Source organism: Alnus glutinosa, chromosome 5 (assembly GCF_958979055.1).
Source record: "Alnus glutinosa chromosome 5, dhAlnGlut1.1, whole genome shotgun sequence".
Taxonomy (NCBI): Eukaryota; Viridiplantae; Streptophyta; class Magnoliopsida; order Fagales; family Betulaceae; genus Alnus; species Alnus glutinosa.
The window spans coordinates 5,044,598-5,060,314 of record NC_084890.1 but is presented as its reverse complement, the minus strand read 5'-3'; the positions used below and the strand labels follow the sequence as shown (position 1 = coordinate 5,060,314).

The window sequence follows — 15,717 nt, the reverse complement described above, 5'->3', positions numbered from 1 at the left end:
CCCATATCACTAAATAAAAATTGGAATGTCTAATCATTTATCGAATCAAATGGATCCCATAAATAGTCTTTCACAATCACCTGTCCGAATTCTCTCAAATTCAGGCAGATAATCTGAGAGCATCTGATCCCAAAAAACCGTGACAAATAAAGATTGAAATTATTTGTCAGAATTCTAGGATATTCGAACCCAAAAGACGGGTCAAAGGGGATTGGTACATGCTTTGCGCCAATAAAGCGTGGTGAGCTCATATTCAAGCCATTAATGTTTTAGATTCATCGCATTGGAGGCATAAAATTCTCAAAGAAAATTTTAGTAAAGATCCTTTAAAACTCTGGTCAAGAAACCCTCAATTTTGTAGTTTAAAATTAAAAGATCCTAATGTAATAATTAGAGTCAGACCCAAGATCTATACCAAATAAGATATAGATGAGTTTATATTCAAATCAAAGAACTTCTAGATAAAAAGTTTGGTAGAAGAGACAAACGGTCCAAATTCTAGTCTAGCTTTTATGGTAAGAAACCATAGTGAACTTTAAAGAGGTAAACTATAAGAGGCATCAGTGCCTCGAGCTAAAGGGCCCGCATCTTCGGAAGCATTGCCCCCGCGTACTTTCATTCTTAGGTTTAAATTTGAGTTGCTCAACCCCTGTTTTTGTTCTTTTATTTTTTCTTTGTAATAGTTTCTGATGTACTTAAAAAAAAAAAAAAAAAAACTATAAGAGGCTTAATGCATGTACCATTAGAGTTTGATGTATATTTTATTCCTCAAAAATATCTTTTGGTTAATCAAATCAAAGGATCAAAGATATTTAGCAAAATTGCGTGTAAGTCAGGATTCTGGCAAATATAGTTAATAGAAGAGTTTAAAGCTTTAACAACTTTTAGTATTCCCAGAGGACATTACCATTGGAATTTGATGCCTTTGGTCTTAATATTGCCCCTTGAGAATATTTGGGAACAAGAACAAAATAAGATTTAATCTCACTTTTTAAAAAACAAATTAGATTATCTCACTTTTTCTAATTTTCGCTCAAAAAATTAAACTATCCAAATATTTTTTTCAATTATATTTTATCTCGAAATTCGCACACTAAATTATAGTTGAATTCAAATTTTAAAAAATTGAACCCAAACGAATTTTTGTGTGGTTTATATAGATGATATTCTTGCATTTTCTAAAACCTTTGAAGAACATAAGAAACACCTTAAGATTGTCAATTTCAAAAGAATGGAATAATCCTTTCTCCAAAGAAAATTGAGGTAGAAAAGGAATCTATAGAATTTTTTAGATTAGTTTTGAATCAATCGGGTTTAAAAACAATAACATATAATCTCTAAAATAAGAGAATTTCTTGAAAAGAATTTGAAGACCAAAAAAAAAAAATGAGAACTTTACTTATAACCCATTATCTTTCATCACTTTTACAATTCGGATATTCATATTTAAAAAAAATGTTAATTTAAGGTATCCATCTTTTAATTTATTTATTTAATTAATTTTTTTTTTTAATTTCAACTATTCTTTAAAATTTTTCATTAAATTTTATAAAAAATTTTAAAATACCCCTATTTTTTTTTTTTTTTTTTTTAATTTTTTATTTGGTGAGTACTATTCAATCTCATCAAACTTTTTCAGCAAACGAGTGTGCCAGCTAAAAAGAGTTATTTTAGCATTTTGGTAAATAACTTTTTCAGCAAACGATGAGCCTGATGTGAGTGCTTTAAAGAAATACATTTGTTTCTCGATCACTCTTCCATAAAAGACTATTTGTTGAGTCATTATACATCATCGAATGTAAAATATAACCTTTCAGCTTTATAATAAAATCCTTGCTTTAGGCGCCTCGTATCTCAAGCTGCTTGGAGGGTTGTTTAGGGTTCTCGGGCCTCGCACTCTAATCTTTCATTTTCTGCTCAAATTTTCAAAACTCTATATATATATATATATATATATATGAAGATAGAAAATCCAACTTCTACTGGTTAGGAATACATACATGATAGTTGAGGAAGATGCGGTTAAAGTTTTTTAGTACTTTCATGTAGGGACCAATGGAGATCTTTAATTAGCTTTGTCTAAGATAATGTACAGTGGAGAGCCATGAAATCGATCATGTTCGAAGGGGTCGAACTAAAATTGTAACGTCCTCAAAATTAATTAATCCAGAGTGTTATTCGTAGTACCTCTACACTAATTAAATTGTAATTAGTTAAATTTACCATCTTAATCACTAATTATCATAGTAAAATATAGCGGAAAGAGAAAAATAATGATCCAATATTATTCACTATCATCAATTATAAACACAAAGCTTTCAAAGTGATATTCAGTACAATGTTCAATGATGTGATTGCTATATATCTACACTATGCAAATTTGACCATACGAGTCATTCGCTTAACATCTTTAGCCCAATAGAATGCTCTAACCTAATTGTCCATCAAACCTGCTAATTTTCAACACATCTGCATAAGTCTACGATTTAATAAGTAAATCATAATTCCCAAAATATATATATCCAATTATCATAATTCCTTTAATGATAAAATATTTGTCTTAATGCAATAAACATGCGTTGGAAACATTAGGCTACATTAGGCTCATAACATAATTATTAAGTAAAAGGCACATTTTATAAAGAGAACAAGACATTTGCATGTCAAGAATCAGAATTTCTTAAAATTAAATGCCAACTTAACCCATAACATTGAAAATATAACTAAGCGTGTTTAGGTACGAGAATATACATTAAAAGTATGCATGAAAACAAAGGATTAAAAATTTGATTAAGCTCATTATCAGAAGGTAGAAACTCTGCAAGCCTTAAGGAACAAAACCTTCAAGAAAGCCATCTCTCTCCCCTTCTTTCTCTCTCTCTCTCTCTCTAGGGTATGGGTATCTAAAATGGGCGAAAATAGAATTTATGATTTATCCTTGGTCTTTAGATAGGGCAATTCTTCGCTGCATGTTTTTAGAATTTTCTTTAAAAACTTTGCATGAAGGCATTGATCGTTCAACCATTTAGTTGATTGTTCGATGATAACATTGAACAATTGATGATTGTTGAATATATCCTAAAATTTTAAAATCTTTTTAACACTTTTGCGGAACACTTGCATATGGGTGCTATAATATATATATAAGAAAATTCTACACTTAAACAATTTAAAATATTAATTAAAAAGTTCTCGCGATTTGTGAATCAATATTTATTTTAAAATAAGTATCACGTATTTAAGTGGGGTACTGTTACAGAATTGCAATTACTATAAAATAATTTTTGTTGTTCGCTTTTTTATACTATGTTTATACTATATACAGAAAATATATATATAATAAACACAATTCGAAATAGAATATAAATAAACATATATAATATGTGTATCATAAAAAGTATATTTATCAAAATTCATAAATATGCCCCAAGATTAATATCTCAGTAAGGTAGCATGAAGGCATATTAGTGAATATATGAAGAAACAAAAAAATACAAAAATAAAATATATAAAATTGCAGCCTAGCCTACACGCTTTTAGAGAACTAAAATGATCAAATATTGAATCTATTGGAGAAGTGGCCGGTTCGTATCTCTGGCTGCCCACCCCAGGGTACTAGTCCGGCCGTACGCTCCTCTTTCATTTCCTGCTCCAATTTTCTAAAATTGGTTAAAGAAAATTCAAAAGAGAAAATTTTTTGCACAATAGTACAAGTTTGTAACTACATGAAATGGAACTCATGTAATAAATTTCAACACATAAAATGTCTACAAAAAGTACAACAGTTGCAACAATCAGCCCTCAATCCAAAATATTCTGGTTATGTGACTAAGGTTTGTTCGTACTTTCGTGTGGGGACCAATAAGGGGCATCTTTTCTTTTGACTACGATAATGCACTCCACAATTATTCATCACTAACTGTTTTCTGGTGGACTTCGATCTGTACGTACGTTCTCGTTCTTGTTTGTTAACGTAGTATTGTCAATTTATATTGACCATGTAACATTAATTAAACACAGATGGTCCTCAATCCTCATCACGTGAAAGCCCTACTATTCAGTGAGGTAAAAGTCGAGAATTAGGTCCTTGTCACTCGCACGAGGAACACCCGCGTTGATGATCACAGACGCCCCCTCGTAAAGCTAAACCAAAATTAAGGAAAGATGCCTTCAGTTTTACACTGCCATGTAAAATCATGCATAATTAACGCTTGATGTTAATTTCCAATTAGATTTCAAAATTTCAACTTCTTAATAGTAATATGTATTGAATTATTTCAAAAAACCCTGTTTGGCAATTGATTTCTTCACATTAACAAACAATTTTATTTACTTTCCGCTCACAAAAAGTCATGACTAATTAAGGATATTGTTGATTGCAATTGAGAAGATATAGGCTTCTTGTAAACCCAAAGTTTATTGAGTAATTAATTTGACATGATAGTTGCAATTTTATTGACTTCATATATACCATTAGATGCATCAACGTTAAATCATAATCTTTCATTTGAAATGGATACTATCCATTTCATTAAATGAAATAAAGATGATCATCTTCCCATTTTTTGAGGGACACAAGAGTAACAAAAAAGTACTGACTTCTAGCACTACTACTTGTGATTGTTCATTATTGAATTTTGATTAAATAATAATTTTAAAAGCCACATCATTAGTAGAGGAACATAACTATAATGTCTAGAATTACTTTATTGAAATTGAATTTGACAAAATTGGTCGGACGGAACCCCATTTTGTTGGAAGGAGGGATTAGCTGTGATAGAGAACCATGCCAGGTGAAGTTCCTTACAGATCTGCTGGCTTGCTTAGCAATTTGTGGAACATTAATACATATTGATTCATGGGTAGCCTTGTTTTTTGTCATCCAAATCAGATTCATTGCTTTAGGTGCAAATAAAAGGCGAAAGATCATTTACCAAAGGATGATGCCCAATTGAAAGAATTGGTTTAGAAATACGGTTCAAAGGGTGGTGCCAAAAAAGGGTCAGAATGTTCTCAAATTATCTGTTTGAATATGAGAGGATTCAAGTAAAGGATTATGAGAGACCAGTTATGGGACCCATATCACTAAATAAAAATTGGAATGTCTAATCATTTATCGAATCAAATGGATCCCATAAATAGTCTTTCACAATCACCTGTCCGAATTCTCTCAAATTCAGGCAGATAATCTGAGAGCATCTGATCCCAAAAAACCGTGACAAATAAAGATTGAAATTATTTGTCAGAATTCTAGGATATTCGAACCCAAAAGACGGGTCAAAGGGGATTGGTACATGCTTTGCGCCAATAAAGCGTGGTGAGCTCATATTCAAGCCATTAATGTTTTAGATTCATCGCATTGGAGGCATAAAATTCTCAAAGAAAATTTTAGTAAAGATCCTTTAAAACTCTGGTCAAGAAACCCTCAATTTTGTAGTTTAAAATTAAAAGATCCTAATGTAATAATTAGAGTCAGACCCAAGATCTATACCAAATAAGATATAGATGAGTTTATATTCAAATCAAAGAACTTCTAGATAAAAAGTTTGGTAGAAGAGACAAACGGTCCAAATTCTAGTCTAGCTTTTATGGTAAGAAACCATAGTGAACTTTAAAGAGGTAAACTATAAGAGGCATCAGTGCCTCGAGCTAAAGGGCCCGCATCTTCGGAAGCATTGCCCCCGCGTACTTTCATTCTTAGGTTTAAATTTGAGTTGCTCAACCCCTGTTTTTGTTCTTTTATTTTTTCTTTGTAATAGTTTCTGATGTACTTAAAAAAAAAAAAAAAAAAACTATAAGAGGCTTAATGCATGTACCATTAGAGTTTGATGTATATTTTATTCCTCAAAAATATCTTTTGGTTAATCAAATCAAAGGATCAAAGATATTTAGCAAAATTGCGTGTAAGTCAGGATTCTGGCAAATATAGTTAATAGAAGAGTTTAAAGCTTTAACAACTTTTAGTATTCCCAGAGGACATTACCATTGGAATTTGATGCCTTTGGTCTTAATATTGCCCCTTGAGAATATTTGGGAACAAGAACAAAATAAGATTTAATCTCACTTTTTAAAAAACAAATTAGATTATCTCACTTTTTCTAATTTTCGCTCAAAAAATTAAACTATCCAAATATTTTTTTCAATTATATTTTATCTCGAAATTCGCACACTAAATTATAGTTGAATTCAAATTTTAAAAAATTGAACCCAAACGAATTTTTGTGTGGTTTATATAGATGATATTCTTGCATTTTCTAAAACCTTTGAAGAACATAAGAAACACCTTAAGATTGTCAATTTCAAAAGAATGGAATAATCCTTTCTCCAAAGAAAATTGAGGTAGAAAAGGAATCTATAGAATTTTTTAGATTAGTTTTGAATCAATCGGGTTTAAAAACAATAACATATAATCTCTAAAATAAGAGAATTTCTTGAAAAGAATTTGAAGACCAAAAAAAAAAAATGAGAACTTTACTTATAACCCATTATCTTTCATCACTTTTACAATTCGGATATTCATATTTAAAAAAAATGTTAATTTAAGGTATCCATCTTTTAATTTATTTATTTAATTAATTTTTTTTTTTAATTTCAACTATTCTTTAAAATTTTTCATTAAATTTTATAAAAAATTTTAAAATACCCCTATTTTTTTTTTTTTTTTTTTTAATTTTTTATTTGGTGAGTACTATTCAATCTCATCAAACTTTTTCAGCAAACGAGTGTGCCAGCTAAAAAGAGTTATTTTAGCATTTTGGTAAATAACTTTTTCAGCAAACGATGAGCCTGATGTGAGTGCTTTAAAGAAATACATTTGTTTCTCGATCACTCTTCCATAAAAGACTATTTGTTGAGTCATTATACATCATCGAATGTAAAATATAACCTTTCAGCTTTATAATAAAATCCTTGCTTTAGGCGCCTCGTATCTCAAGCTGCTTGGAGGGTTGTTTAGGGTTCTCGGGCCTCGCACTCTAATCTTTCATTTTCTGCTCAAATTTTCAAAACTCTATATATATATATATATATATATGAAGATAGAAAATCCAACTTCTACTGGTTAGGAATACATACATGATAGTTGAGGAAGATGCGGTTAAAGTTTTTTAGTACTTTCATGTAGGGACCAATGGAGATCTTTAATTAGCTTTGTCTAAGATAATGTACAGTGGAGAGCCATGAAATCGATCATGTTCGAAGGGGTCGAACTAAAATTGTAACGTCCTCAAAATTAATTAATCCAGAGTGTTATTCGTAGTACCTCTACACTAATTAAATTGTAATTAGTTAAATTTACCATCTTAATCACTAATTATCATAGTAAAATATAGCGGAAAGAGAAAAATAATGATCCAATATTATTCACTATCATCAATTATAAACACAAAGCTTTCAAAGTGATATTCAGTACAATGTTCAATGATGTGATTGCTATATATCTACACTATGCAAATTTGACCATACGAGTCATTCGCTTAACATCTTTAGCCCAATAGAATGCTCTAACCTAATTGTCCATCAAACCTGCTAATTTTCAACACATCTGCATAAGTCTACGATTTAATAAGTAAATCATAATTCCCAAAATATATATATCCAATTATCATAATTCCTTTAATGATAAAATATTTGTCTTAATGCAATAAACATGCGTTGGAAACATTAGGCTACATTAGGCTCATAACATAATTATTAAGTAAAAGGCACATTTTATAAAGAGAACAAGACATTTGCATGTCAAGAATCAGAATTTCTTAAAATTAAATGCCAACTTAACCCATAACATTGAAAATATAACTAAGCGTGTTTAGGTACGAGAATATACATTAAAAGTATGCATGAAAACAAAGGATTAAAAATTTGATTAAGCTCATTATCAGAAGGTAGAAACTCTGCAAGCCTTAAGGAACAAAACCTTCAAGAAAGCCATCTCTCTCCCCTTCTTTCTCTCTCTCTCTCTCTCTAGGGTATGGGTATCTAAAATGGGCGAAAATAGAATTTATGATTTATCCTTGGTCTTTAGATAGGGCAATTCTTCGCTGCATGTTTTTAGAATTTTCTTTAAAAACTTTGCATGAAGGCATTGATCGTTCAACCATTTAGTTGATTGTTCGATGATAACATTGAACAATTGATGATTGTTGAATATATCCTAAAATTTTAAAATCTTTTTAACACTTTTGCGGAACACTTGCATATGGGTGCTATAATATATATATAAGAAAATTCTACACTTAAACAATTTAAAATATTAATTAAAAAGTTCTCGCGATTTGTGAATCAATATTTATTTTAAAATAAGTATCACGTATTTAAGTGGGGTACTGTTACAGAATTGCAATTACTATAAAATAATTTTTGTTGTTCGCTTTTTTATACTATGTTTATACTATATACAGAAAATATATATATAATAAACACAATTCGAAATAGAATATAAATAAACATATATAATATGTGTATCATAAAAAGTATATTTATCAAAATTCATAAATATGCCCCAAGATTAATATCTCAGTAAGGTAGCATGAAGGCATATTAGTGAATATATGAAGAAACAAAAAAATACAAAAATAAAATATATAAAATTGCAGCCTAGCCTACACGCTTTTAGAGAACTAAAATGATCAAATATTGAATCTATTGGAGAAGTGGCCGGTTCGTATCTCTGGCTGCCCACCCCAGGGTACTAGTCCGGCCGTACGCTCCTCTTTCATTTCCTGCTCCAATTTTCTAAAATTGGTTAAAGAAAATTCAAAAGAGAAAATTTTTTGCACAATAGTACAAGTTTGTAACTACATGAAATGGAACTCATGTAATAAATTTCAACACATAAAATGTCTACAAAAAGTACAACAGTTGCAACAATCAGCCCTCAATCCAAAATATTCTGGTTATGTGACTAAGGTTTGTTCGTACTTTCGTGTGGGGACCAATAAGGGGCATCTTTTCTTTTGACTACGATAATGCACTCCACAATTATTCATCACTAACTGTTTTCTGGTGGACTTCGATCTGTACGTACGTTCTCGTTCTTGTTTGTTAACGTAGTATTGTCAATTTATATTGACCATGTAACATTAATTAAACACAGATGGTCCTCAATCCTCATCACGTGAAAGCCCTACTATTCAGTGAGGTAAAAGTCGAGAATTAGGTCCTTGTCACTCGCACGAGGAACACCCGCGTTGATGATCACAGACGCCCCCTCGTAAAGCTAAACCAAAATTAAGGAAAGATGCCTTCAGTTTTACACTGCCATGTAAAATCATGCATAATTAACGCTTGATGTTAATTTCCAATTAGATTTCAAAATTTCAACTTCTTAATAGTAATATGTATTGAATTATTTCAAAAAACCCTGTTTGGCAATTGATTTCTTCACATTAACAAACAATTTTATTTACTTTCCGCTCACAAAAAGTCATGACTACATAGTAATTGAGAAGATATAGGCTTCTTGTAAACCCAAAGTTTATTGAGCAATTAATTTTACATGATAGTTGCTAGCAGTACATGTCTACATAGTAATCAAAGGCTCGATTTTTCCGAAGGTGCTTAATTAATTACATCTCTACATAGTGACGCTTTCATAAAGCATGGATTTCATGTGCTCCTCCAGGCTTGGAAGGCAATGGTTGTTGTCATAACTGTACAACAATGGAACCAATCTTGCAAGATTAAGAGACGCCTCAATGAATGTTGCTGGAAATCGATTTGGAGAGAGGCACTCTTTGTTTAGATGCTTCCACGCGTCTGAAATCATATTCACAACCTTCTCTCGTGACTCTTTGATAGAGCAGCCTTCGTTTTCCTGCATGTAGTAGTCTATGTATGATCCGTCATGGCCATCTTGACTCTCATCCTGCCATTACAATTGGCATGCGATCAATAAGTTAAGCATGAAAGAAATATATTTATAAACTAGGTTGACTTAATCCATAAATGTTTTGTTTGACCGTTTAGTTAATTGGCCGTTCGTATGCATGTGAATTAACTTCATGTTAATTCCTACTTACCATGGCACTTCCCAAGTCATCCCAAAGCCGAAGAATCGTGCCCGGAGAAGATATAATGCCGGGCATGTTATCAACAAATTCTGCAGTTTCTTTGTTTAAGCGGTGACCCAAAAGAAAGAAAATGTGAACTAGTACCACATGAACCCCTGAACTAACAACTGCGTTCGTCAAATACGCTTCTGACGTCGGCGAGCGCCCAGTGGCAAACCATTGTGCCTCCACTAGAAAGGCATTGAACAAAATCGCCCACTGCAACGATCAAAGTAGATGCTATGTTGGTAATTTGAATGAAATATAGACAAGAAATATTTGGTTAATTAATTAGCGGGGATATATATAAAAATATATACCGTCTTTCTTAGAGAGTCTATGGGGTTCCACCCATGCTTTTGATAAATCTTGTAGCTAATTTCGTTGGTGATGTCGTGAAGAGCCTTGAAGCATATCTTCATGTACTCGGGTAGTTGCTCAAGAGCAGCAAAATCCCATCTGTGTGCAGTATACAATTAAATATCAGTAATGGTTGATAGGGGATGAGAAGAGAAAAATTAATTCCTGTGATAGAGATGCGCGCATACTTGTTGACAGCTTCTGTGAAGAGAGTGAGCTCCTCAAGCGTTCCATAAACATCGAAAATGTCGTCTATTATGTAGATGAGAGAAATGGGTTTTGTGAGGTCAACCCTTTCGTCTGACAAGTCTGGATCTGTGAGACAGGCCATGGAAACAGTGTACCATTTGAGTGGTTGGTCCCTGGCAAACTTTAGCTCCTTCGACAAACCAAGATCTGTCCACCATCTATGATATTGACGAGGATTGACGTTAGAGGTGAATAATTATCTTGGCAATTACGAGATCAAGTATATATAACAAGTGATCATTAAACTTACTTGGAAACTTGAACAATTTCGTTTTGGTGCATGGATTGGACCATATTGAAATCCATTTTTGCTAGTTGTTGTAAATCTTTTAACCACCCATTTTTCTCTTCAAAATTACCAAGAAAGTTTTTAACCATGAACCTTGACAAGCTTTTGTGATAAGGATGCCTCAAAGTCCTCCCAACAGCTCTGACTTGGTTATCATCATCAAGATGTCTCACCCGTGCATTCAGGAGCAGCTCACTAAAGTTTGCAGCTTCATCAAGTATGTCTTCACCTTCTATACTTAGCTGTGAAGCTTCATACAAAGCCATCAATCCGTTAATGTCTTCAGCCAGTTCTTTGTTAAACTTCCCCTCCTTGTCTTTGAAGTTGTTAAAAACATCTGTTCCAAACCATAAATGATGGGGGTTAACATATATCATCAATTCTATTATAGAATAACGTATAATTAACACGTACAGGTAAAGAAAAGAAATACCCACCGGCAGGCACATAGTAACCTTGTTGTCTCAACAGTCGGAAGCGAAGAGCAACCTCATGAAGCTGATGACCGCAGTCACCGTGAGCCACGTATATAACATAATGCCCGCGTAAAATTGCTTCAATCTCTTCCTGAAAGTAGTAATCAATGCCCAGGCGTTGGGCAGCATTAATCATGTTTAAACTTTGGAGTGGATCTTTTCCTACATTCCTAATTAGCACATGCCCGCATTCTTCAATTTTCTGTGCATGTCGGACGCTAGAACCGTCCTGTACGTAGACCAAGAGAGTGATCGAGCTTTAGAAATCGAAAACTTCAAGTTTAATTTTAATTAGCGAAGTAATTAAGAAGGCCGAAACTTACCGTATCACGTTTAATCCCATACATGTGACGTTCTAAGGGAGTAGGCCACAAAATTGTGTTATCTTGGGAAATATTATTGCTCCAATCTTTGTGAGCACTAGGCAAAGAGGTAAGGCTGAAGGGGTTTGAACTGGGAGTTTGTGGAATTCTTTTTGGAGCAATTGGAGGAATGGAGGAAGCAAAGAAAGCTTTAGTAGACAATGCCATATATGGAGAACTAATTAACGACTAATTAATCACACAAAGTGAACGAGATGGGGAGGAATTAGGGATCGAGAGATTTTTCGTTTGTAATTTTGATGGTAAGAGGTGTTCTTAAATAGGATGCGAAAGATGCTTCTTAACAACATGTTTTTGGAAACGTTTTTATCCTGTGATACACGTGCTTCTCGTTTGTAAATATTATGTGCATGTATATATATATATATAGTACCGGCCGGATTTGAAACTCTGCTCTTTTGTTTCGACTTTTGTGATCATCGATGGTGACTAATTAATTTTTAAACCATACAAATTAACTTGCGTGCCCCACGCCGTCTATGTTTAAATTCAAGCAAAAGAGCTCCGGAAAATGAAGGTGGCAACCACGTAGTACTACTAAAAGTTATTATTTTTGTTATTTTTGTGTCTTTACAAAAATTAAATGGCTTTTAAATTCACTTTTAAGCTTGTAATTGACCACTATTAAATTTTGATCAAATGATAATTTTAAAAGTCACATCATTTTTAGAGTGACACAAAAGTGACACATGATGGATTTCTAGAATTACTCGGCGACCACCTCCTTCGATTTGACACAAAAAAAAAGGGAAAAACTTCCTTATCAGTAATTCTAATTGATCTTTCATTACTTTTACAATCATACTCATAAACTTTAAATGTGTTTTTATAGTGTTTTCATTTTTCAATTTCACACCTCCGTTATAATTTTTAGTTAAATTTTTTTTGTATTTTTTTTTAAAAAAAAAACATGAGTATTTTGAGAAATAATTGGACAGGATTGAACGGAAAATTCTAACGGAATGGTAAAATCAAAAAGAATTTGAAAGATGTATACACTAAATTCACATTTTTTAAAGTTTAAGAATATGATTCCAAAACTGATGAAAGACCAGATGTGGTAAGTGAAGTTTTCTAAGAAAAAAAAATTGTTTACATTTTTATTAGGAGTACAATTGGAGTTTTACATATCTATTGAAAAATAAATGAAAAAAAAATGGATAGAAAGACCTAAATTGCCGGCTGACGTGACGTAGTTTGTTGACAAGTTTGTTTGCGTAATGTATAATACTGTCTATCTAAGAGTACTAGTAGCAGATATCCAACCATTTTTCATAAATTATGAAACAAAATTATTTTTTGATTCCTATTAAAAAACATTTCACAATAAATTCTCTTATATTTTCCTATATCAATTAAATACTCTTTCTTTAATTTATTATTATTTTATTATTTTTCTTACTTTCCTACCTTTTGTCATTTTACTTTTTGTTATTTTTATCGTTATATAATTCATTGGGTAGCTACAGTGCTACCCATTTAGGAGAAATATAGGAAAATTGATGTAGGTAATTTTTTGTGGCTTTTTTCAAAATTTTCCTATATTTAGGAAAGGAAACCATTTATAAGGTATCTGCTACTAGTGCCTTAATAGTTGTTATTTGTACACACATTGTGTGTACGTACACATATTGTACATACACTCATATTTGGTGTAGGTTCTATATATGTAAAGTAGGTTCCACATGCATGAGCAGAGATGGAACTAGGGGCGGGGCGGTAGGGGCCATGGCCCCCCCTCAATTCCAAAAAAAAAAAAACTAAAACTTAGCCTTCTAGCACTTATCAATAATTTTTTTTTTTTTGGCTCTTGACCCATAAGAGTTTCTGACTCCGTCCCTGTCAGCATTAGTCTCACACAAAATGTGCATGTACGACCCACCTCACATTCATAAGTCTCACACCAAATATAAGTGTGACTACAATATGTTTACACACAATAATACAAATGTCAATATTAGCTGTGCATATAAATGCAAGTAATGTTTCTTGCACACAAAATGTACACACTTCGTACACAAATGCAAATAGTTTTCATCTTTTTTAGAGAGTGTTACAAAAACACTTCTTACACACCTACCTTTTTACATGGGGTAGGACCCACACCATATGAGCCCCACTCCATGAGAAAGAGTGGATGCGTAAAAAGTTTGTAATGACTGTTCTTTTTTATATTTTCCCCTCCCTTACTATAAATGCATGTGACACACGTACTAGACAGAAAATCAATTTTCATGGGAAATTGACGGGAAGAAGACAAGTTCGCTATCAAGCTAGGAAGAAAGACGTCTAACCTACTACCGGCCGGCACCGGCCGGCAACGACTCAGCAAGAAGCTACAGTCGTTGAAAGTCACATTAATCCACAGTACCGTACCACTTACACTAGTGCATGGAATGCCCGCATGTTACATGCATGTGTCTCCGGCCAGTATCTCCAAATAGGTGGTTGTTGAGTTTATTAATTACCTTTCACATTTTATTTTAAGATTAATTAGATGCCTTGTACGTACATTCTCTTAATTTTTCCTTTTCTTTTTTGGACAAATTAAAAGATACCTTTCAAATGGCATGAATACCCCTCTTAATCTTCTCTTAATTTTGCATTTAATTCTTTTTCAATTCCCTAAATAACAATAATGGAGCGCTCCTACAAATTAAGAAACTTAAAAAATGATCATTTCAATGTGAAAGCAGGAATTAATGTGTAGTGGATGTTAGTGCGGCATGAAACACGTACAGATGGCCACAGCTCGTGAGAAGTACTGTCTCCTTTGATAATTAAGAAAAGGCTAATTCGTATTAATTAGGATAGATATTTTTATAAGTGGAAGTTGCTTGGCAATTACAGGAGGAGTAATATTATCGACAGCTTTGACGTCGTTTTTCTCAGAGAATTGTCAAGCGTCTTGTGAATGAGACATATATAGAAACATATATGGAATCCAAAATCATGAGGCACATGTGGGAGACAGTCCATGTAATATTTGAGGCTGCCATGCACCCTTGGGTTACATCAAAGCAAATTTGCCAAATTTGTCAACGATATGAGTACTGTTAAACGAGTACTAATGTTATACGTGCATCACCCATTACCCCTCGTCATAACCTCAAAGCTTAATTATGTGGCGTGGTCAATTAATTCCCGTGTTACACATGACATGACTGACACTATTGGCATAGAAGCAATTTGCATCATGAAAAGTGATTTTTGCACAACAACTATACACGTACAATAATTACACAACTCTATTACTCCATGTGAGTAGAATTATATAATTATTGTGTATAGTTCTTGTGTAAAAATCATTTCTCTTTGCGTCATATTACATTTGTTAGTTGCGTATAGAGATTTTTTAATACTTATTGGTTCAAAATTAGGGAGCCATCATAGTACCTCATCGATCACCTTAAAGCTTACATGACATGATCGATCCCTGTGTTACACATGACATGACCCTGGCTATATTGGCATAGAAGCAATTTCCATCATAGTACGTTTGTTAGTTACATGAAGATATTTTTTAGTACTTATTGGGTCGATTGGAATAGGGGGCCATGGCCTACTAGTTTTGATTTATATATATATATATTAGGCTTTACCCTTATTTATGCTTTGGCTTCTCTTTATCATAATTTCCGATTCTATCATATCTAAGTACTTAAGAGCATCTCTAACAAATGAGTTAAACTCTCTATGTTAATTAAATTTAGCTACTATGAGAAGTTTTTTTTTTTTTTTTTTTTTTTTTTTTTTTTTTTTTTTTTTTTTTTTTTTTTTTTTTTTTTTTTCTCCCATAGATTAGGTAAAGAGTAGGCAAAATACAATTAATGAATAACAACTATAGCACTCTGATGATTATTTTATTCTTTCTCAAATTACTTTTTGTTCTAGCTTTTAACGTTGGGAAT

At 32.4% G+C, this 15,717-nt stretch overlaps 1 protein-coding gene across 2 annotated transcripts; it reads right to left on the bottom strand.

The window, feature by feature from the left end:
* Positions 1 to 9,370: 9,370 nt before the first annotated feature.
* LOC133869321 ((3S,6E)-nerolidol synthase 1-like) lies at positions 9,371 to 12,019 on the bottom strand. 2 transcript variants are annotated; one of them, XM_062306293.1, is made up of 7 exons: positions 11,747 to 12,019; positions 11,385 to 11,652; positions 10,909 to 11,284; positions 10,598 to 10,816; positions 10,370 to 10,508; positions 10,020 to 10,268; positions 9,371 to 9,865 (listed from the first exon to the last, which is right to left on the bottom strand). In XM_062306293.1, the coding sequence occupies exons 1-7, from the start codon at positions 11,951 to 11,953 to the stop codon at positions 9,575 to 9,577; spliced, it is 1,749 nt and encodes a 582-aa protein (XP_062162277.1). In that variant the 5' UTR covers positions 11,954 to 12,019; the 3' UTR covers positions 9,371 to 9,574. The 2 variants fall into 2 exon arrangements, with proteins under 2 accessions (XP_062162277.1, XP_062162278.1); XM_062306294.1 differs by having other exon boundaries at positions 11,041 to 11,284.
* Positions 12,020 to 15,717: the final 3,698 nt, after the last annotated feature.

Coding starts and splice junctions, on each gene's coding strand:
- LOC133869321 (XM_062306293.1), bottom strand. CDS start 11,953: ATGGCATTGTCTACTAAAGCTTTCTTTGCTTCCTCCATTCCTCCAATT. Junction 10,269..10,369: donor TAGACTCTCTAAGAAAGACG/GTATATATTTTT, acceptor TGATCGTTGCAG/TGGGCGATTTTGTTCAATGC. Junction 9,866..10,019: donor ATGACTTGGGAAGTGCCATG/GTAAGTAGGAAT, acceptor TTGTAATGGCAG/GATGAGAGTCAAGATGGCCA.